The 24,359-nt window shown below is 47.4% G+C and overlaps 2 protein-coding genes across 2 annotated transcripts in view; one reads left to right on the top strand and one right to left on the bottom strand.

Annotated features, from left to right (window-relative positions):
* The first annotated feature begins 227 nt into the window (after positions 1-227).
* RXFP3 (relaxin family peptide receptor 3) lies at positions 228-1,793 on the top strand. Its single transcript, XM_038744311.1, has one exon. It carries the CDS (start codon positions 258-260, stop codon positions 1,650-1,652), a length of 1,395 nt encoding a protein of 464 aa, XP_038600239.1. The 5' UTR covers positions 228-257; the 3' UTR covers positions 1,653-1,793.
* A 12,215-nt stretch (positions 1,794-14,008) lies between these two features.
* Positions 14,009-24,359, bottom strand: part of SLC45A2 (solute carrier family 45 member 2) — a 33,052-nt gene continuing 22,701 nt past the window's right edge. Inside the window, exon 7 of the mRNA XM_038744195.1 lies at positions 14,009-14,250. Within this exon, the coding sequence (XP_038600123.1) occupies positions 14,029-14,250 (222 nt within the window). The 3' untranslated portion in view covers positions 14,009-14,028. The remainder of the gene's footprint in view (positions 14,251-24,359) is intronic.

Genomic DNA, 24,359 nt, shown 5'->3' with positions numbered 1-24,359 from the left:
GCGCACGGACCAGCGCTAAAGGCGGGGAGCAGATTGGGAACCCTGGCTCTGGGGCGCACGGACCAGCGCTAAAGGCGGGGAGCATCCTTGGGGCCTTGGCTCTGGGGTGCATGGACCACTGCTAAAGGTGAGGAGCAGAGCGCAGAGCCCAGCGTTAAAGGCAGGGAGCAGACCCCATCAGACTCCATCCGACCCGGGGTGCCATGGGCCGGAACCCGCCTGCGGGCAGAGCCCCGGCTTGCTAAGGAGCGGCGAGCATGAGGGAGGCGTCCGGCGGGCGGCCCGGACTCTTGGGTCTGTTCCCGGACCTGCTGGAGCTGGGCAACGGGAGCGGCAACGCGTCCCTGCTGGGCGACCTGCTGCGGGGCCTGGAGGAGGAGCGGGCGGGCAGCCCGGCGGGCTCCTCGGCGGGGGCGGGCACCGAGGGTCCCGCGGGGGCGGTGGTGCGCATCTCCATCAGCGTGGTGTACGCCGTGGTCTGCGCCCTGGGCCTGGTGGGCAACCTCCTGGTCCTCTACCTGATGAAGCACCAGCGGGGCTGGCACAAGTCGTCGGTCAACCTGTTCGTCACCAGCCTGGCCCTGACGGACTTCCAGTTCGTGCTCACGCTGCCCTTCTGGGCGGTGGAGAACGCGCTGGACTTCACCTGGCTCTTCGGCAAGGCCATGTGCAAGATCGTGTCCACCGTGACGGCCATGAACATGTACGCCAGCGTCTTCTTCCTCACGGCCATGAGCGTGGCCCGCTACCACTCGGTGGCCTCGGCCCTCAAGGGCCGGCGAGCCCGTGGCCGGAGCCGGCCGCCGGCCGGGGCCCGGGGCTGCTGCTGCCGCTGCTCCTGGTGTTCCTCCTCCTCCTCCTCCTCCTTCTTCTCGGCCAGGGCCCTGTGCGTCCTCATCTGGGCCTCGGCCGTGCTGGCCGCGCTGCCCCACGCCGTCTTCTCCACCACTGCCACCGTGCTGGACGAGGAGCTGTGCCTGGTTCGCTTCCCCGACGTGCCCCGGGGCGGGGGCGCCCAGTTGTGGCTGGGGCTCTACCACACCCAGAAGGTGCTGCTGGGCTTCGTGCTGCCCCTGGGCATCATCAGCCTCTGCTACCTCCTCCTGGTGCGCTACATCTCCGGCCGGCCGGCCGGCTGGGCCGGGGGCGCCGGGGCGGCCGAGGCCAGCGCCCGGCGGCGCTCCAAGGTCACCAGGTCGGTGACCATCGTGGTGCTGTCCTTCTTCCTCTGCTGGCTGCCCAACCAAGCGCTGACGGCCTGGGGCATCCTGATCAAGCTGAACGCCGTGCACTTCAGCCACGAGTACTTCCTCAGCCAGGTGTACGTGTTCCCCGTCAGCGTGTGCCTGGCCCACTCCAACAGCTGCCTCAACCCCATCCTCTACTGCCTCGTGCGCCGCGAGTTCCGCCAGGCCCTCAAGAGCCTGCTGTGGCGCCTCGCCTCGCCCTCGCTCACCAGCATGCGGCCCTTCACGGCCAGCACTAAGCCCGAGCCCGAGGAGCAGGCCCTGCAGGCCCTCGCCTCCCTGCCCGCCCCCGCCGAGCCGGACCTGCTCTACTGCAGCCCCCCCGGCGTCGTGGTCTACGGCGCCGGGCACTACGACCTGCTGCCCGGCGGCCCCGACCGCCAGCCCGGGATGGACTTACACTGATTGCCGACTGATGGGGGCCCGGAGAGACCATTCGGAGGAGAGGACGGGCGGAGGAGCGGTCTCCAAATGTAGCCCCCCGCCGCCTCCCCAAAAGGGGACCCACGCTCGCCCTCCCCACGTCCCACCTCCTTTCCCTTCCAGCCCACCTGAACTTGTCCAGAGAGGCCGGTCAAGGAGTGGGATGGCGACAGACAGGGAGGGAGGGAACGGGGAAGCCGTGGGCCACGGGTCCAAATGGGCTTTCTTGGGACTGACGGGGAACGCCTTGACTCAGCCCCACGGACACCCTGACCTGGCCCTGGGCACCGCTGGCGAGTTGGCCCTCTTGGGGGGAGAGGGTGATAAATAAAGTCCCTTTGCTCTGATTCATCTTTGGCTGGAACGCGAGTGGCGTTATTCCAAAAGACCGTGGAGAGGCAGGGGGTCACCTCAGAGGCTAAGTGCAAGAATCAAAGAAGTTAAACTCTTTTTTAGATTGCAAAATCCTGGAGGCTAGGGACCATTAGCATGTGCTCTCTAATGTCTACTGCCATGCTCCGCACATAGAAGCAGCGTGGCTTTGTGGTTATTTACCCAGCCGTGGAGTCAGAAGGAGCTGGGTTCTAAGCCCAGCTTAACCACGTGTCTGCTGGGTGACTTTGGGCAAGTCGCTTCACTTCTCTGGGCCTCATTCACCTCATCTGGAAAATGGGGATTAAGAGAGTGAGCCCCATAATAACAATAATGATGATAATGGCATTTGTTAAGAGTTTACTATGTGCAAAGCACTGTTCTAAGCGCTGGGGGGATACGAGGTGATCAGGTTGTCCCACGTGGGGCTCCCAGTCTTCATCCCCATTTTGCAGATGAGGTAACTGAGGCTCAGAGAAGTGAAGTGACTTGCCCAAGCTCACAGAGCAGACAGGTGGCAGAGCCGGGATTAGAACCCATGACCTCTGACTCCCAAGCCCGGGCTCTTTTCACCGAGCCACGCTGCTTCTCTAAGCATGTGGGACCGGGATTGGGTCGAACCCAATTATCTTGTATCTTCCCCAGCACTTAGGAATAATCATAACGATGGGACTTATTAAGAGCTTACTATGTGCCAAGCACTGTTTTAAGCGCTGGGGTAGACACAAAGTAATCAGGTTGTCCCACGTGGGGCTCCCAGTCTTAATCCCCATTTTACAGATGAGGTAACTGAGGCCCATAGAATAATAATAATAATGACATTTATTAAGCGCTTACTATGTGCATAGCACTGTTCTAAGCGCTGGGGAGGCTACAAGGTGATCAAGTTGTCCCACGGGGGCTCACAGTTTTAATCCCCATTTCACAGATGAGGCAACTGAGGCAGAGAAGTTAAGCGACCTGCCCAAAGTCACACAGCTGACAAGCAGTGGAGCCGGGATTAGAACCCATGACCCCTGATTCCCAAGCCCGGGCTCTTTCCACTGAGCCACGCTGCTTCTGTGCTTGGCACACAGTAAGCATTTAACAAATACCACGGTTATTAAGATTACTATTTAGAAGGCCCAGGGGTTTAGAGTTCTGCTCTGCAAACAGTAGGAATTGAGGGCAATGCTCTACGTTCAGTAAATACTTCTGAATGGAAGTGATGCCGCTCCTGAATGACCGGAGAGCCAAGAGGTCAGAATGGGAAAGGTGGCTCACTGCAGACCCGGAGCCAGAGGGCAGGGAGGACAGGAAGATGCCTCGCTGTGGTGAGAATGTTGATATTGGTATTTATTTTTTAAGTAATGACTCTGGGCCAAGGGCTGTACTGAGCCCTGGGAGAGATAGAAGATAAGCAGATTGGACACAGTCCCTGTCCCACAGGGGACTCACAATCTATGAGGGAGGGAGACAGTTGTCTTTTCAAAAAAAATCTCCATTTTGCAGATGAAGAACCTGAGGCACAGAGAAGTTAGATGACTTACCCAAGGTCAGACAGCGGGAGAGTGGTAGAGCTGGGACTAGGATCCAGGCCTCCTGATTAATTAATGAATTCATTGTGATGCTTATGAAGCACTTATGTGCTAAGCACACAAGCTAAGCACTGGGGTAGAAACAAGGCACAGTCCCTCTAACATGGGGCTCATAGTCTAAGAGAAGCAGCACGGCTCAGTGGAAAGAGCACGGGCTTTGGAGTCAGCGGTCATGGGTTCAAATCCCAGCTCCACCAATTGTCAGCTGTGTGACTTTGGGTAAGTCACTTAACTTCTCTGTACCTCAGTTACCTCATCTGCAAGATGGGGATTAAGACTGTGAGCCCCCATCGGGACAACCTGATCACCTTGTAACCTCCCCAGTGCTTAGAACATGTTGCCACGTTCTGCCACATGTTGCAATATATGTTGCCAACTTGTACTTCCCAAGCGCGTAGTACAGTGCTCTGCACACAGTAAGCGCTCAATAAATACGATTGATTGATTGATTAATTAGAACAGTGCTTTGCACATAGTAAGTGCTTAATAAATGCCATTATTATTATTAAGAAGGAGCATTTAATCCCCATTTTACAGATGAGGTAACTGTGGTTTAAGGAGAAGTTAAGTGATTTGCCCAAGGTGACACAGCAGACTTGTAGCATAGCAGGATTCGAATCCAGGTCCTTTGATCTCAGGCCCTGGCTCATTTCACTAGGCTATGCTGCATCTCCCGACTTCCAATCCCACACTCATTCCACTAGGTAACCCTGCTCCCAGAAGCTCTGTCATTTGGGGCTGGATGGTTTTGAGAGTGATGGGTTTCCTGAGGTAAATCCTGAGTAGTAAATCCTGAGTAGTAAATCCTCATCACTCACCACTTTGGGATGCACAGCCTTGGGCTGCCTCAAAAAGTCCTCTTGAATGAAAGGGGAGAGAAGAGCCCGAGGTCTCCCTTCTCCGGGCCTCTGTGGGAGGAGGAGGTGGAGAGAGTGTTTCTTGAGAAGGATTGCTCTAGTCTGTGATGCAGCCTCTAACCCAAACCCCTCCGGTTCTCCAGAACAGGCAAAGGAGCTACAGGTGTCCTCACGGCTGCAAAGGGCCGGGCAGGGTTTACTTTAATGAAGGGATAGCAGAGCTGATAACAGTAATCAGAACAGCAGCAATCATGCCTTGCTTTGACAAAGTGCTTTATTGTGTGTGTGTGGGGGGGGGGGGGGTATGTGTGTGTGTGAGAGAGAGCCTTATCAACCCCTGCTATTGTAGCTTTAGGGCTTGAGGGCTTAATTTTCCAAGTAAATTCAAGGCATCGAACTTACTTAAAACCACCCTCGGGCAGCAAGCTATGCATGTGGTGTTTGGAATTACCAATATGTCCATGTATAAGATTCCTTAGAGGGTCATCAGCTGTGCCTTGCTTTGACAAAGTGCTTTATTGGGTTGTGTGTGTGTGTGAGAGAGATCCTTATCAACCCCTGCTATTGTAGCTTTAGGGCTTGAGGGCTTAATTTTCCAAGTAAATTCAAGGCATCGAACTTAAAACCACCCTCAGGCAGCAAGCCATGTGGTGGTTGGAATTACCAATATGTCCATGTATAAGACTCCTTAGAGGGTCATCAGCTGTGCCTTGCTTTGACAAAGTGCTTTATTGTGGGGGGGCGTTTGTGTGTGTGTGTGAGAGAGATCCTTATCAACTCCTACAGCTTTAGGGCTCGAGGGCTTAATTTTCCAAGTAAATTCAAGGCATCGAACTTACTTAAAACCACCCTCAGGCAGCAAGCAATGCGGTGGTTGGAATTACCAATATGTCCATGTATAAGACTCCTTAGAGGGTCATCAGCTGTTGAGCCCAGGGGTGTTTGGAAAAATAACCGATGAACCGCTGGAGTCAGAGCTGAACCTTCCTCTAAACCAAGACTGGAAGGCTTCGCTTTTCATTATTTAAACCAGAAAGACTGCTAGGCATGATTTCTTGCAGGCGCCTGATCAGAGGGCAGAAAGAAAGGGAGCGGGAACGAAAAGGAGGCAGTGATGGACCATAATAACCATCTTCTGGTCACTCTTTCCAAGGCTTGCACCCACTGTCCCAGTGGGAACATGACTGGCAGATACCAGGGTTCAAGTGGCAGTCGGCGAGCCACTCTCCCTAGAAATGATTCCTGTGCCAAGGTTTGCCCTCCTCATGTCTCAGAAATGAAGCTCAACCTTCGTTCTCCCAAAGTCTTACCTAAGACTCTCAAAATGCTCTACCAGCATTAAACGGGCTTTCTCCTTGATCAAGAATCCATTTTATAGATAATAACAATTATAGCATTTGTTAAGCGCTTACTATGTGCTAAGCACTGTTCTAAATGCTGGGGTAGATACAAGGTAATCAAATTGGACAGTCCCTGTCCCATGTGGGGCACACAGTCTTAATCTCCATTTTACAGATGAGGTAACTGAGGCCCAGAGAAGTGAAGTCACTTGCCTGCTGACATAATTATTTACCATCCTAACAGTATTTGTTGAACACCAACTGATGCTTGCTCACACCTTTCCTTCTTCCTGGAACTCTCTCTCTTCACATCTGCCAAAATACTGCTCTCCCAATTTGCAAACCCCTTCTGATATCACATCGTCTCCAGGAGGCCTTCTCTGATTAATCACTCATCTTCCCACCCTATTTCCCTTTCTATCGCCACTTCAGCTCTTCCATACCATCTAAGAGGGTAGGTACTCACTCTTCCTGTTGCATTTTGAATATATTGTTACACTTAGGAAATTTCCCCTACCTGAAATTTATTTTAGTGTTGGTCACCCATGATAGATTGTTAGCTCCTTGAAGATGGGGATCAGGTCAACTAAAATAATAATAATAATAATAATAATAATAATGGCATTTATTAAGAGCTTTCTATGTGCAAAGCACTGTTCTACTTCTATTGTTTGCTCCCAAAGGCTTAGTAAAACAAATAACAAATACTAATACTACTAAAACTAATAACAAATACTATTGATTCATATCTGCACACAGTAAGCACTCAATAAATACGACTGAATGAATGAATTATACCAGAATTTGAGTAACGTACACTATGCCTAAAAGCCCCCACCCTGGAGTAAGTCCCACTTTTCCTCAGCTCCCACTCCCTCCTGCATCACCATCTTCCCCCATCTCCCCGCCCCACAGCACCTATCTATGTATGCATATATCTGTAGTTCTATTTATTTATATTAATGCCTGTTTACTTGTATTGTCTGCTCCCCTCCCCCTAGACTGTGATCCCGTTGTGGGCAGGGATTCTCTTTTTATTGCTGTATTGTACTTTCCAAGCATTAGTACAGTGCTTGGCACACAGTAAGCGCTCAATAAATACGACTGAATGAATGAATGAGTAACTTATGATGTGTGATGTGGCAGTAGCTGGGAATTGGGTTTGTTTTCCTTCCTGAATGCTTGGAAAGAGAATTGACTGCTGCTTTTTTTAAAATTTACTTCTCCTTTAAATTGCAATATTAAATGTTCACTCTTCAAAAAGTAAATGCCCCAACTTCTTTTCTACGAGTCAAGGATCAGGGAGCGTAGTCACCTGGTTGAGCTGTCAACCCTGTGTCCGCTATATTCATTCATTCAATCGTATTTACTGAGCGCTTACTGTGTGCAGAGCACTGTACTAAGCGATTGGGAAGTACAAGTCGGCCTATGGTGGAGCTACCCCAGGGGTGGAAGAGAAAAAGATCCCACAAACCTCCCCATCTGTCAACCCCTCAACAAGAATCTACTAAGCGCTTTGAAGGAGCTGAGCACCTTGCTAGGCCTCGCTGACTCGTAGACTTGAGGGCAGAGCCCATATTCTCGCACCTGAGAAAGGACAGCACCATGGGGCCTGCCTGGTTGTCCCGGGTGAAAAGCACTGTTAAGTATAGGCTCTATCTGAAGATGTGTCTTCAAGCTCAGAAACCCTCACCTTCACAACATGTATTCATTGACACACCCCAGCCAAAAATACCCAGCCACCTACAAAATAGTCCTACAAGGTACGCAATAGCTGAATGCTTGTCATAATGGTCTAATTCAGGAGATGCCTGTTTCCTGCCAACCTTTCTTTGAACAAATATTGCTGGCAAAACCAAAGACTTGGATGGGTTGGGGGTGGGGGGAAGGGGGTCAATACATACTATTCCTGTAGCCAGGTTCTCACTTGTTGCTTTAAAAGCCTCACATTTTGCTTTTCTGAGAGCTGTGTTGCTCTCCCAACAATGCCACTGAGAACACAAATGCTGTAAACAGCCACATCTGGACCACTTAGCCTGACCTCTCTCCAGCCAGCTCCGGTCCTAGGTTTGATCTGCTGACATCTGCTTATATCTGGCCCGGTCTATGGCCCAGTGAGCTCCTGGAAAAGCCCACCTCAATCCACACTGTTTCCTCTCCCATGACACTTTGCTTTTGGCCCACCACTTACTGTTAGCTCACTATGGTGTCACTCCCCTATCTCCTTTGCATGGCCTTTCTTTTATGTTGCTTTGCACATAGTAAGCGCTTAACAAATGCCATTATTATTATTATTATCCTACCTTCTCCCCCCAACATTGAACCGTACCCACGTAAGTCTCCTTCCTTCTACCACCTGCCCAAATCTAAAACTGAAATGCCAATAAAACAGTGGGTTTGGCCAAATGTCCCTATGGAATTCTGCTGGGAATGCCCATGCTCTTTCTCTTCTGGGAGAAGCAGCGTGGCTTAGTGGATAGAGCACAGGCCTGGGATTCAGAAGGACCTGGGTTCTAATCCTGGCTCCGCCACCTGTCTGCTGAGTTACCTTAGGCAAGTCACTTCTCTGTATCTCAGTTACCTCATGTGGGGTTAAAATGGGGGTAATATGGGACTGTGTTCAACCTGATTAACCTACCCCAGAGCTTAGAACAGTGCTTGACATATAGTAAGCACTTAACGAGTACCATCATTATTATTATTATCATTCTGACAATTTTAGAAGCCCTTTTGAGGCCCATAGATTCTGTCTGTAGCTGACGGGTGGATTCAGAATCTTTCATTTCTCTGGATACTTTTAGGCCATAATGACAGCGCTGCAAATATGTCCATTCAGACGGACAGATGGATAATTCCTTTTTAAAAGTTTCAGCAGGCATTTAACCGAAGCACTATCATTCTTGTCCTCCAGAGAACCAAAAAGAAGAAAAATGGAGGATGATAAATGAGCTCTGAATGATCACACTGTTCCATTGCCTGTCTCGAATAAATGAGACAAATGTTCTAATCTATATACACTGGGGAAGAAGATCAAGAATGGTGTTATCCACATTAGTGTCACAAAATCAATGGTAAGGTTTTATACTTAAAAGATAGGAATGGAATCGAAGACCAGCCTGCAATTTACATAACAAATAGCCTAATTAGGCTGGGTATTGGGAGTCTTTTCGTAGACCCATTATTCCAGCTTTATCCTCAGTTCCTGAGGTCATTCACTTATTCGAAAGTATCTGTTGAGCTTCCACTGTATGCAGAGCATTGTTCTAGGCACTTGGGAGGGTACAATAAATAACAAACACAACCCCTGCCCTCATGGGGTTTACATCTAATGACAGAAATAGGCAGGCACAGATTGTGTCTACACGCCCATACACACACAGAGTGGGAAGAGGGAAGGAAACCCAAAATACAATTTGTATGGAAAAATGAACAAAGTTTAAGTAATTAAGTATACAGAGAATATAAATCAATAAATACACGAATACATAATAATAATAATGGTATTTGTTAAGCACTTACAAAGTGCCAAGCACTGATCTAAGCACGTGGGGCTCACGGTCTTAATCCCCGTTTTACTGATGAGGTAACTGAGGCCCAGAGAAGTTAAGGGACTAGCCCAAAGTCAAACAGCTGACAAGTGGCAGAGCCGGGATTAGAACCCAAGACCTCTGCCTCTCAAGCCCGTGCTCTCGCCATTAAACCAAGCCAAGCTAAGCTAAGCACTAGGCAAAGCTGCTTCTCATATCTAAGGGTTGCCATCGGGGTGACATGATCTGGGTGGCAGTAGGATGGCTTAGGAGATAGAGCATGGGTTTGGGAGTCAGAGGTCATGGGTTCTAATCCCAGCTCTGCCACGTGTCTGCTGTGTGGCTTTGGGCAAGTCACTTAACTTCTCTGGGCCTCAGTTGCCTCATCTGTAAAATGGGGATGAAGACTGTGAGCCCCATGTGGGATCTGTCCAACCCAATTTGCTTGTATCCACCCCTGAGTTTAGAACAGTGCCTGGCACGTAGTCTGTGCTTAACAAATACCACAACTGTTATTATTATTATTATTATTAAATTAGTTAGGGAGTCGCCTCCTGGAGGGGATAGGATTCCAGGAGGCTTCGAAGGTGGAGAGGGTTGTGGTCTGGTCGAATAAAAGGGGAAGGAGTTCTGGGCGTGGGACATGGGGTTAGAGGCAGTAGAGGTGATAGTGAAGGACAGCAAGGTTAGCTTGGGAAGAGTAAAGTGAGCCACCAGGGTGAAGAGATATATGTACAGCCTTCTTATCATCAGGAGCCCAAGGAAATGTGAAGGTTTCTTGGGGGACTTTATTCCCCCAGACAGTTCCGAGATATAGTTCCTAACCGCTTTTGAACTTGATCAAGTTAAATCCCATTTTTCTCAGAAGGCCTGTGTTCCAGAAATCCCCCTCCAAGGGAAAGCAATCTCTGAGGCTATAACCGCATTTTCCCAACTCTCTGCCCTAGTTGTCATCATCATCTGGGCCCGGTGCAAAGAGTTTGCCTACCTAGTCTCTTGAAAGGCCTCAGGGCTAGTAGATACCCTCAGCATGGGCATGCAGCTTCTCAGAAAAGGTCATCTAAATGCTCGGCACCAGAGTTTAACTGGGCTTCCTCTTCTTTAGAAAATCCTATTCATCCAGAACAACTTTAGTACTGACACATTCCCTACCAATAGAAATTTACTCACATTAGATACGAAGGTGGTAGAAGACCAGTTAATCCTCCTCAGGTTCAGGGGATTTTTGGTAAGAGAAGGAGTAGCAGCATGACCTTGTGGAAAAAGCATGGGACTGGGAGTGAGGGGACCCAGGTTCTAATTCTAGGTTTGCCACTGACCTGCTGTGTGACTTTAGACTTGTCACTTCCCCTCTCTGGGCCATAGGTTCCTTATCTGTAAAATAGGGATGATACCTGCTCTCCCCACTTCTTAGAAGGTTAATCCCATGTGAGGCAGCATCTAAATCTCATTTGATTGTCTATACCTACCCCAGTGCTTAGCACAGAACTCCAGCATGTAAGAAGTGCTTAATAAAAAACATTATTATTATTATTACCCAAAGTAATCACAATATTAATGAGTATGATTGTTGTGCCCTACCCTTCCCAAGGCTTTCTGGATGAGAACTGTAAAGTAAGTCCTCATTTCCCTGGTCCAACTTGGGTGCTTCCATTCAGAGCTCCGTATCATAAGAATTTCACTGGACTCAATGAACAGTCTTTTCATCAGCCAGAGTTGATCAGGCATTTTTTTCTTTCCCTTCATAATAATGATGGCCAAGAAAATTATTCTAGTATTTTTATTCATTCAGTCAGTCATATTTGTTAAGCACTTAATGTGTGCAGAGCACTTTACTAGGCATATATTCTGCTCTGCCTTCTCCTTCAGATATGGGAGTCTCTAATGGAAGTCAACCAATCAATCAATCATATTTATTGAGCATTTACTGCATGCAGAGTACTGTAATAAGCACTCTTCTCTAGACTATAAACTCTAGACTGTAAACTCGATGTGGACAGGGAATGTGTCTGTCATATTGTTCTATTGTACTCTCCTAAGGGCTTAATATAGTGCTCTGCACACAGTAAGTGCTCAATAAATACAATCGATTGATTGGGACAGTACAATATAACAATTTAACAGCCATATTCCCTGCGAACAAGGAGCTTACAGTCTAGAGGAAACCATTGGAAACCAGGGATCTAGTCCTTTGAGAAGTGATAGGGAAATGAATTCTAGGACTGGTACAGAGATTGGACAAGTTGAATCAACCTGGGATTCATAGGCAATGTAACTTCTCCTTGCTGTTGCTCGGCATCACATTAATGGGTGTGAGCTTATGGCATATTAGCAGTATGATCTAAGTGGCAGCATTTAATCACTTAAATACCATCAATTGATTGATTTCCCCCTCCACACTTTAATAGCTCATTATGAGCAGGGAACACATCTATCAGCTGTGTTGTACTCAGGACAGTGCTCTGATTGATTAGCAGTCAGAATGGACACAACAGGTTTTTCCCATCACAGATGTCACTGAAAGAAACAGGCACAGGCTGAAAGCCATGGGATTGGGAGTCAAGAAATCCAGGTTTCAATTCCCATTCTGCCTTCTGTGTGGAGCTCCCCACTACTGGCTGAAAAGCCAAGCTCCTCCCAGATTGCTTCAGTGACTCCTGGAAGATGACAGTGAAAGCAACCCCCTTCCATCCTGGGCTTTGTGGTTTTACTTGTCATTCCTTCCCTGGAATTCTCTTGGCAGCCTTCTGACCCGGACAAGTTTAAGAGGGTTTTAAAGAACAACCCTTAGGCTGTGACCTCTCACCTGACACCAACTCTTATTAGATTGCTTGCCCTGTGTCGCCCAGAGCTTGCGTATTCATTCATTCCTTCAATCATATTTATTGAGCGCTTACTGTGTGCAGAGCACTGTACTAAGCGCTTGGGAAGTACAAGTTTGCAACATATAGAGATGGTCCCTACCCAACAGCGGGCTCACAGTCTAGAAGGGAAGGCTTCACTGCCTCATGTTACAGAGCAGGGAGCTCAGGGGCTTTGGCTAACTGGCTGCTCCAAAGGATCAGTCGCTTTTTATTTGATTTTACTTTTTTATAGCACTGACTAGGCTGCTCTGTTCTAAGCGCCGTGCTGGGTACAAGGTAATCAGGTTGGACGCAATCCCTGTCCCACATGGGGCTCACAGTCCATTTTACAGAGGAGGTAACCGAGGCCCAGAGAAGTGAAGTGACTTGCCCAAGGTCACACAGCAGACAAGTGGCAGAGCCAAGACTAGAACCCAGGTCCTCCTGACTCCGAGGCCCCTGCTCGATCCAGTAGGCCACGGCTGCTTCTTAGTCCTTGGAACACAAACAAGGCTTGGAGTCCATCGGTCCAAATGAAACGATTGGAGTTTTTCCAGCGCAAATTCATGACCCAGACGTGGAAGGAGATGCTCAGAGCTAGGTATGTGGCCGCCAAGACGATGGTCCCCTTGAATTTACGAAAGAGGAGATTGACCAGGCCACCGATTAGTTTGTATCTACTCCAGCGCTTCTCACAGAGCTTGACATACGGTAAACCCTTTAAAATATGCTCAGTTCTCCTCTAACATGGATATTTGCAGAACCCCGAATACAGGAAATCTTATGTTGCAATACTCAATGTGTCTGATGCCACAGGCAAGCACTCAAGAGCATTGCAGAGAAGCAGCATGGCTCAGTGGAAGGAGCACAGGCTTTGGAGTCAGAAGTCATGAGTTCAAATCCCAGCTCCGCCAATTGTCGGCTCTGTGACTTTGGGCAAGTCACTTAACTTCCTGTGCCTCAGTTCCCTCATCTGCAAAATGGGGATTAAGACCGTGAGCGCCCCGTGGGACAACCTGATCACCTTGTAACTTCCCCAGTGCTTAGAACAGTGCTTTGCACATAGTAAGCGCTTAATAAATGCCATTATCATTATTATTGCGGTCCACTCCCAGGCTTGTGTTTTCATAAAAAAAAACCCTTCCTTAATTCTGCTGTCACATACTTTTCAAAATGCAAATCAAAAGCACTTGCTATGGAAGAATGCTGTGTACCACAGTGATACTTTTTATTATTTTAGCCAAATCAAAGAAAAGCACTTACTAGAGAAGGAGAGGATATTCTAACTTTTCTGGAGTCGGGTGGAATTAATAATAATAATAATAATAATGATGATGGCATTTATTAAGCGCTTACTATGTGCACAGCACTGTTCTAAGCGCTGGGGAGGTTACAAGGAGAACAGGTTGTCCCACGGGGGGCTCACAGTCTTAATCCCCATTTTTACAGATGAGGGAATTGAAGCACAGAGAATCAATCAATCAATCAATCGTATTTATTGAGTGCTTACTATGTGCACAGCACTGTACTAAGCGCTTGGGAAGTACAAATTGGCAACATATAGAGACAGTCCCTACCCAACAGTGGGCTCACAGTCTAAAAGAGAAGTTAAGTGACTTGCCCAAAGACACACAGCTGACAATTGGCAGAGCCGGAATTCGAACCCAGGACCTCCGACTCCAAAGCCCACGCTCTTTCCACCGAGCCACGCTGCTTCTCTACAGGGAATTAAAGACAGGGATGGGGGAAGAGCTATGGGTGACCATTTGCCAGACCGACCAAGAGTAAGAATAAAATTGTTCCTCCGGAAGTGGGTGAAGGATTTCTTCCGTCTTTATTGATCTAATCCACATATCTGACAAAAAGAGCCACAAAGCAACAACCTATTAATGCCACAGCGGAAGCAGAACACACAACGACAATTACGCTCCCGGCCGTGTTGACCAAGAAGCCGAGGCCCACGCCCACGATGATCTGGGCCAGCTGTATCATGCAGGTGAGAGCAGCACAGTCGATTCCCTTCCCTCGACCACCTCCGGCCGCCCCTCCTGCTGCCTGCTGCTTCTGCAACAAAACACAAGAGAAGAAATCCAATCGCGTAGGATGCCACTAACCGGTGCACAGCAGACAGCAAATGACAGCTGCCACTCTCGACTTGGGAGGGACCTGGCAAAATGACAATGCTGCAGGGTCTTGCTGGACAGATATGAAAAGCGTATTAAGCAGCGCTCACTTTCTCCCCGTCCCTACCCTCGCCCCGGCCTCTCCGCCACCCTGCCCAAGAGTTTCTGCACATTTTCCCAGCAGCAGCAGGGGAAGGGGTGAATGTTCTCCCCCTTTTAGACTGTGAGCCCACTGTTGGGTAGGGACCGTCTCTATATGTTGCCAATTTGTACTTCCCAAGCGCTTAGTACAGTGCTCTGCACATAGTAAGTGCTCAATAAATACGATTGATGATGATGATGATGATGTTGGTGTGGCAAAGTAACTTAAATGTCATAATAAGACCGCCCCGATTATAGTAGCCTGTTGTAGTGGATAGTGCCCTGGCCTGGGAATCAGCAGGTCATGGTTTCTAATCCCAGCTCCACCACATGTCTGCTGGGTGACCTTGGTCAAGTCACTTCCCTTCTCTATGTCTCAGTTTCCTCAAATTAAAAATGGGAATTCAATAATAATAATAATAATAATAATAATAATGGCATTTATAAAGCGCTTACTATGTGAAAAGCACCGTTTTGGGCGCTGGGGAGGTTACAAGGTGATCAGGTTGTCCCACAGGGGGCTCACAGTCTTAATCCCCATTTTGCAGATGAGGTAACTGAGGCACAGAGAAGTTAAGTGACTTGCCCAAAGTCACACAGCTGACAATTGGCGATATGGTTCTACCTCCTAATTAGACTATGAGCCCCATGTGGGACAGGGACTGTGTCTGAAGCGATTAACTTGTATCTACCCCAGATCTTGGAATAATGTTTGACACACAGTAAACACTGAATATACAACATAAAATAGGGCAGTGATAGAGTAATCCCTTTCATTCTGTTTTTTTAATTTTATTTTGTTTGGTTCTGTTTTTTTATGGCATTTGTTAAGCTCTTACTATATGCCAGGTACTGTTCTAAGTGCTGGGGTAGATGCAAGATAATCAGGTTGGACCCAGACTATGTCCTACATGGAGGTCACGGTTTTAAACCCCATTTTACAGATGGGGTAATGGAGGCACAGAAAAGTTAAGTGATTTCCCAAGGCCATACAGTAGACAAGTGGTGGAGCCAGGATTAGAACCCAGGTCCTTCTGCCTCCCAAGGTCCGTGCTCTACCCATTATACTGCACTGCTTCTCTGTTTTCTAGTGATATCCATGTTTTCTATATTTCACTTCGGCTTTTCCAGGAAAAGTGGGAGAAAGGGTTTCTGGGGACAGCATGGTTCCCCTGCCCCAGATCTCCCGGCTAAAATGGAGTAATAATAATAATAATAATAATGGTGTTTACTAAGTGCTTACTATGTGCAAAGCACTGTTCTAAGTGCTAAGGAGGTTACAAGGTGATCAGATTGTCCCCTGGGGGGCTCACAGTCTTAATCCCCATTTTACAGATGAGGTAACTGAGGCCCAGAGAAGTTAAGTGACTTGCCCAAAGTCACACAGCTGACAATTGGCAGAGCCAGGATTTGAACCCATGACCTCTGACTCCAAAGCCCAAGCTCTTTCCACCGAGCCACGAGTAGAGTGTGGAGGTCTGCATGAGCTAAAGCCGACAAGAACCCCACATATCTTTAATTCCTGTTTTGTTGTCCCACTCTTTCATTACCTATGGACCCCTTTTTAATGGTCTTTACTGTGTACATCGGAAGTGAAAGTCTCACTCAAGAAAAGCCAAAACCTGGACCGAGCCAAAAGAAAGACAGAAAATAGTGTAAGCCATTTCTCCTCTTCATATCTGTCCACAGGCCTAACCAAGAAAAAGGGCTTGGTGGAGTCCTGGTTGCCCTCATCCTGGCTGGTGTGGTGCAGAGTGTGGATTTTTAACTGTCTTCACCTAGTCGATCAATCAATCAGTGGTATTTATTAAGCATCTACAGTGTGCAGAGTACTGTATTAAGTGCTTGGAAAAGTACAGTACAGTTAGTAAACACATTCGCTGCCCTATTTGTCTCATGGTTAGAGAAGCAGTGTGGCTCAGTGGAAAAGAGCCTGGGCTTTGGAGTCAGAGGTCATGGGTTCAAATGCCGGCTCCGCCACTTGTCAGCTGTGTGACTTTGGGCAAGTCACTTCACTTATCTGTGCCTCAGTTCCCTCATCTGTAAAATGGGGATTAAGACTGTGAGCCCCCCGTGGGACAATCTGATCACCTTGGAACCTCCCCAGCGCTTAGAACAGTGCTTTGCATATAATAAGCACTTAATAAATGCCATCATCATCATCATCATGCTGTTGAATCGTCTCTGACCCGTAGCGACTCCATGGACACACCTCTCCCAGAACGTCCCGCTCTCCATCTGCAATCGTTCTGGTCATGTATCCATGGAGTTTTCTTGGTAAAAATACAGAAGTGGTTTACCATCGCCACTTTCCGCGCGGTAAACTTGAGTCTCCATCCTCGACTCTCTCCCACGCTGCTGCTGCCCAGCACAGGGGAGTTTTGACTTGTAGCAGATTGCCTTCCACTCGCTAGCCACTGCCCAAGCTAGGAATGGAAAGAGTATGTCTCTGCTTGATTCTCCCTCCCATAGTCGAGACTGGTAGAGTACTGGAAACCTCCAGGTGAACCTCTGAGAGGGGTTCCCTGCCCTTAAGGACCTTATAAAACAGTGGGACTGAGGTGAGCACAGCCGTGTCTGCTGCTAAGATCTCCGTTCTGTGATCCTAGAACTGCAACTGTTCTCCCTACAACCTCAATCAATCAAGGGTATTCATTCATTCATTCAATTGTATTTATTGAGCACTTACTGTGTGCAGAGCACTGTACTAAGCGCTTGGAAAGTACAAGTTGGCAACATATAGAGACGGTCCCTACCCAACAACGGGTAGAGTGTTTTCTGGATGTGGAGCAAATAATACAACAGGGTAGGTACTCACGATCTCTGCTCTCAAGAAACTTACAAGCTAGCGAGGTGAGATTTTATTTTTATTTACTTTCAAACACTAAAATAAATTTCAGGTAGGAGAAGCAGCTGAATTATAAAGTGCTGCGGGGGTGGGGAGTGGGGCAAATAACTAAGTGAATAGGCGATACGGACTCAAGTTCACTTATGCCCCTGTTTTGGTGTTAATTGTTACTGATCAATTTACCTACTCTTGTGTATTATTTAGAGCTATTATACTTTGAACCTTTGCATATTTGTCTATTTACGGCTTACTGTTTTTGTCCATTAGAGCGAAAGCTCCTTAAAGGTAGAAGTCACAGCTGATCTTTTTCTATCTGTCTCCCAAGTGTTCAGAACAGCATTTGGAATATAGTAGGAATGAAGGAAGCAGGTCAGACTGATATTTCATCAGGAGCCAGCAGGGAAGCATGGAATACCATCCTACCAACTACAACACGTCCCAGCAGTGAACTCCACGGAGGTTGCCCCTAACTAAAAGAGACTCACTTCTTCCTGCATAGATGAAATTTAGGCCAAAAAATAGTCACTCTTTCTCCAGGCTGTGCTCATCTTGGATGAAAGAGGTCTGGAACATGGAAATGTTGGAATGCCAGTGACTGGGACCGGGAAAGGGAGGAAGAGGGGAGAGTCTTGGGAGTGGAAAATTTTTTGTTGTCCTAATATGGCTAGAGGTGGTCTCAGTCTCCTGTGGGGCTATAATGCTTTCATTCATTCATTCATTCAATTGTATTTATTGAGCGCTTACTGTGTGCAGAGCACTGTACTAAGCGCTTGGGAAGTAGAAGTTGGCAACATATAGAGACGGTCCCTACCCAACAGCGGGCTCACCGTCTAGAAGGGGGAGACAGACATCAAAACAAAACATATTAACAAAATGAAATAAATAGAATAGTAAATATGTACAAGTAAAATAGAGTAATAAATCTGTACAAACATATATACAGGTGCTGTGGGGAGGGGAAGGAGTAGGGTGGGGGGATGGGGAGGAAGAGAGGAAAAAAGGGGGCTCAGTCTGGGAAGGCCTCCTGGAGGAGGTGAGCTCTCAGTAGGGTTTTGAAGGGAGGAAGAGAGCTAGCTTGGTGGATAATAATAATAATAATAATAATGTTCGTATTTGTTAAGCACTTACTATGTGCAAAGCACTGTTCTAAGTGCTGGGGAGGATACAAGGTGATCAGGTTGTCCAACATGGGGCTCACAGTCTTCATCCCCATTTTACAAATGAGGGAACTGAGGCCCAGAGAAGTGAAGTGGCTTGCCCAAAGTCACCCAGCTGACAAGCGGAGGAGTCGGGATTTGAACCCATGACCTCTGACTCCCAAGCCCGGGCTCTTTCCACTGAGCCACGCTGCTTCTCTAACTGAGGCGGAGGGAGGGCATTCCAGGCCAGGGGGAGGACGTGGGCCGGGGGTCGACGGCGGGACAGGCGAGAACGAGGCACAGTGAGGAGGTGAACAGCAGAGGAGCGGAGGGTGTGGGCAGGGCTGGAGAAGGAGAGAAGGGAGGTGAGGTAGAGGGGGCGAGGTGATGGACAGCCTTGAAGCCCAGGGTGAGGAGTTTCTGCCTGATGCGCAGATTGACTGGTAGCCACTGGAGATTTTTGAGGAGGGGAGTAATATGCCCAGAGCGTTTCTGCACAGAGATGATCCGGGTAGCAGCGTGAAGTATAGACTGAAGTGGGGAGAGACAGGAGGATGGGAGATCAGAGAGGAGGCTGATGCAGTAATCCAGTCGGGATAGGATGAGAGATTGAACCAGCAGGGTGGCGGTTTGGTTGGAGAGGAAAGGACGGATCTTGGCGATCTGTATTTGGAGATCAAAGATGAGAATATGAAGGTTTAGCCAGAAGCATGGCCTAGAAGGTAGAGCACGGGCCAGGGAGTGAGAAGGACCTAGGTCCTAATCTTGGCTCTGCCACGTGTCTGCTGTATAATCTTGGACAAGTCATTTCTTCTCTGTGCTTCAGTAAAATGGGGATTGACCGTGAGCCCCATGGGAGATATGGACTGTGTCCAACCTAATTAGCTTGCGTCTACCCCAGAACTTAATACAGTACCTGGCACAGAATAAGTGCTTAAAATATACTATTAAAAAAACAAATAACCCTTTCCCCCCAAAAAAATCCCCTCTTTATCCTGCCTTGCTTCAAACTGTGCTAAATAAAACTAACTCTGTTCATGTCTAAAGGAGTCAAATCAACTCAGAGAGAAAATGTGCCCAATGATTAAAACAGAATGTTGAATTATTTCATTGGCTCTTTATTGATATATATAATAATTATTATTATTAATATAATAATAATAATGGTATTTATTAAGCACATACTATGTGCAAAGCACTGTTCTAAGCGCTGGGGAGGTTACAAGGTGATCAGGTTGTCCCATGGCGGGCTCACAGTCTTAATCCCCATTTTACAGATGAGGGAACTGAGGCACAGAGAAGTGAAGTGACTTGCCCAAAGTCACAAAGCTGACAAGTGGTGCAGCCGGGACTTGAACCCATGATCTCTGACTCCAAAGCATGTGCTCTTTTCACTGAGTCACGCTGCTTCTCCCTATATATATAATATATAATATATATATATATAATTTATTGATAATGTAATATATATGTATTCTTGTTTCTAATTTATGTTCTGTCTTCTACGTGTCTGTTCTCCCCCACTGTTTTCGTGAGCCCCTTTTAGATAAGGATTGTGTCTTACTGATTATCTTGCATTCACTCTAGGGCTTTGCACTAGTAGAGGTTTTGCCTAAAATAAGATCTCAAATCAATATAACAACAGTTCCATAAAAACAACAGCCCTTAGAAGAGGAATGAAAACTTCCTGCTTGATCTTACCTTTCTGGAAACCATTTTCACCCATTTTAATGGATTTTTGTCCAATTAAATCTTGAATTTGGACTGAAAGCAAGTGTGGGCTCTCAGCACCCGCACAAGTTGGACAGTTTGTAACTATATGGCCTGAATGAGGCAGTTTGTTAAGGGACAATAAAATGAGACCTAGTTGACTGGCTCTCAGTGCATGGGGCACATTCAGCCAAATCAATAAATTAATCAATCAATCGAATTTATTGGGTGCTTACTGTGTGCAGAGCAATGTAGTAAGTGCCTGAGGTAGTACAGTACAATGTAGTTGGTAGACATGATCCCTGCTCTCAAGAAACTATCTAATGGAGGAGTTATGCCATCCCTTTGATAAACTTATGTGCCCTTGTGGGTGTCAAGGAGAGAAATGGCCCCTTCCACACCACCTCCAAATTGCTTCCTGCAAGTCAGTGGTTCTGCAATGTCCTTCTTGTCCCGCTGGCCTGGATGTTACCATGGGGAATGCAGGGCTGGCCACTGCCTCTTCAGAAGGCTTCCAGAAGGTCTTCCCTCTGTAGTTCCCTCAATGCAGCCAGGATGATTCAAAATGCCCACACCAAGCCCACGTTCACCAAACTCACACCCAGACACACCAACCAGCTTCACTGAGGAAAAGGCAAGGCCACAAACAACTCAGCCAGAAACCCAGGCTCTCTGGCTCTATTTGTAGACTTCCTGTCCCACAGAAAATGTCCTCTGGAGAAAGAATCCACCAGACGAGCACTGCAGGACTCCACTGAGGGCCAGGATCCAGTCATATGACCAAGCGTTTGTCTCTGGGGCTTTTCTTCTCAAGGTGGGGTCCAGGCCCCACTGCTCTTACCACCATCTTAAGGGAAGCTAGTTTGTTTTATGTTTTGGCCATATCCATCTTTCTTCCTCACAGAACATGGAACAAGGAGGAGGAGGGGAAGGGGGGGGGGAGGATGGGAAGCCTGAGGAGACAGGATGTGGAGGAGGGGGAGCAGTAGCAGCAAGTATGGAAGGTTGGGGCATGGGTGAAGTCAGAGTGTGACTTAGATTATACTGGGCCTAGATGGAGAGGCAGGAAGAAAGCAGAAAGTGGGGAATCAGGCAGGGAGGAAAGGAAGAGGAAATGAGGCATGACAGTGAGAGGAGGGGGAGTGAGGAAGGAGGGAAGAAGAGAGTTGGGAAGGGATACCTACAATGAACATCAGAGTCTGAATGACTGGAACAGTTAGACTAGGGAGGGGCATGATAAGGAGGGGCAGACAGGGCATCAGGGGCGTGAGGCCTGTTATGGGAGAGTGAGACCTGGGAAATGGGGAAAGGAGTGTGAGGAGTGAGGTACAGGATGGGTGAGGGACAGTTCTGAAAGGCCAGGAGGAACCAGGACCTGAAAGTGAAGTAGAGGTGAGAGAGAGAGAAATAGAGAGGGGTAGGGGGTAGGCACTATATTATAGGTATCTTCACAACATTGCTAAACTACACCCTTTCCTATGCTGAGCTCAGGAATTAGCTTATCTCACCTTTACTGCATCAGCCTCCTTGCTGACCTCCCAGCCCCTGTCTCTCCTCACTCCAGGCCATACTTTACTGCCTGAATCATTTTTCTACAAAAGCATTCAGTTCATATTACCCCATTCCTCAAGAACCTCCACTGCCCATCTACAGCCATATCCACCAGAAACTCCATACTACTGACTTTAAAGCAGTCCATCACCTTGCTCCCTCCTATATTACTTTGCTGATTTCCTACAACCCAGCACATTCACTTCACTCCTGTAACACCAACCCCGATCTTATCTATATTTCACCACCAACCTTTGGCCCACTACCTGCCTGTGGACTGGAATGCCCTTCCTCTTCGTATTTGACAGACAGCCACTCTCCTCACCTTCAAAGCCTTATTAAAATCAAATCTCCTCCAAGAGGCCTTTCCCGACTAGACCCTCATTTCCTCTACTCCATCTCTCTTCTACATCACCCTTGCACTTGGATCTGTACCCTTGGTTCACTCCACCCTCAGCTCCACAGGACTTATGTCCAGATTTGTAATTTATTTTAACATCTGGCTCCCCCTCCAGCTCACTGTGGTCAGGGAATGGGTCTACCAACTCTGTTATATTGTGCTCTCCAAAGTGCTTAGTACAGTGCTCTGTACACAGTATGTGCTCAATAAATACAATTGATTGATCTACATGTGGGTGTAGCCTGTCTGTCTGGGGTCCTGAAGGTAAGCAAGTGCCTCTGAAAGCCCTTCTATCTCTCTGTTGCCTAACTTCTCTCTCTGCTGCCTCTTCCAGCACTCACCATGGCTCTCTCCCTGTCCCCAGGTGAAAATCTCCAGCAGTGAAGGGGTTCCTCATTCATTCATTCATTCAATTGTATTTATTGAGCGCTAACTGTGTGCAGAGCACTGTACTAAGTGCTTGGGAAGTACAAGTTGGCAAAATATAGAGACGGTCCCTACCCAACAGGCGGGCTCACAGTCTAGAAGGGGGAGACAGACAACAAAACAAAACATGTGAACAAAATAAAATAAATAGAATAGTAAATATGTACAAGTAAAATAGAGTAATAAATCTGTACAAATGTATATACTGGTGCTCCTCATCAGCTCTGGAGCTAGGCAATCCTCAGAGTCTTCTGCCCCTACTGAGATGGCCCACCACCCGAATCACTAGGAAAATCCTGCCCTGGGGCTTGGAAATGTGCCATTATTAGGTGCCACTTGACTCTGACACGAAGCAGTACATGTCTAGCCCTTGCTATGACGACACAGATTCACAGGTCTAGATTCTCCTCTAGACTGTAAGCTCGTTGTGGGCAGGGACTGTGTCAGTTATATTGTTAGGTTGTACGCAACCAAGAGCTTAGTACAGTGCCCTGCACACAGTAAGTCCTCAATAAATGTGTTTGACTGATTGATTGATTCAAGGCACAGACTGATCGATCCTCCTGCAGCCCGAGCCTAACATTGCTCTGATTTAAACCACTAACATTGCCTTGCAGCTACGTGTTCTGAAGCAGTGCGGCCTAGTGGAAAGAACATGGGCCTGGGAGTAAAAGGATCTACCATTTGTCTGCTGTGTGACCTTCGGCAAGCCACTTAACTTCTCTGTGCCTCAGTTTCCCCATCTGTAAATTGGAGACCAAATCCTACATCCTCCTACTTAGACTGAGCTCCATATGGGACAGGGACTATGTCCAGACTGATTAGAACAGTACTCGACACACAGTAATAATAATAATAATAATAATAATAATGGTGGTATATGTTCAGCGCTTACTATGTGTCAAGCACTGTTCTAAGCGCTGGGGTAGATACAAGGTCATCAGGTTGTTCCACATGGGGCTCACAGTCTTAATCCTCATTTTACAGATGACAGAACTGAGGCACAGAGAAGTTAAGTGGCTTGCCCAAGGTCACACAGCGGACAAGTGGCGGAGCCGGGATTAGAACCCACAACCTCTAACTCCCAAGCCCGGGCTCTTGCCACTGAGCTTTAATGTTTCCCACTTAAGTAAGCACTTAATTATTATTGTTCATATTATTATTTGGTTTGATTCATATCTCTCTGTGACAGCATCTTTTCCTCAGCATCTCAGCATGCAAGGTACATTTTTAGGTAAATCAAGATCCTTTAAGTCTCTATTAAACTTTAAATTTTACTCTTTTTGAAGATTTAAGATTTAATTCCTCTTCTAGGTTTCTAACTTCTTGAGTATTAGTCCTTCTATGCTTAGTAAAAATGATAGACATGAGTTTTGGAACGAGCCGAGCCTAGTTTCCTGCTACAATGGATTAAACCTGTCTGTGAATTAGTTTCTTCCTTTTAAACTGCGGCTCCAGCCAAAGTCATGCAGGCTCTCTCATTCAATGAAGCCATAACTTTTTGATGGGAACAGTCAAAAGGTTAACAGCACAACTTACATTCTGCTCAATCCAGAGTCCCTGTTAGAAGTCATGGTTACCATACCACACATTCTGGACGTACAATGCATTTTGGAAGACTAATTCCCAGTTTCAGCCCTGGTGGGCTGATATCTGTATGTAATAAACTGTTTCACATGCATTTTGGAAGACTAATTCCCAGTTTCAGCCCTGGTGGGCTCATATCTGTATGTAATAAACTGTTCCACATGCGTTTTGGAAGACTAATTCCCAGTTTCAGCCCTGGTGGGCTCATATCTGTATGTAATAAACTGTTCCACATGCATTTTGGAAGA

This window comes from Tachyglossus aculeatus, chromosome 3 (assembly GCF_015852505.1).
Source record: "Tachyglossus aculeatus isolate mTacAcu1 chromosome 3, mTacAcu1.pri, whole genome shotgun sequence".
NCBI classification, from domain to species: Eukaryota; Metazoa; Chordata; class Mammalia; order Monotremata; family Tachyglossidae; genus Tachyglossus; species Tachyglossus aculeatus.
The sequence above is the reverse complement of the archived record's forward strand: the minus strand, read 5'-3'. Positions and strand labels throughout refer to the sequence as shown.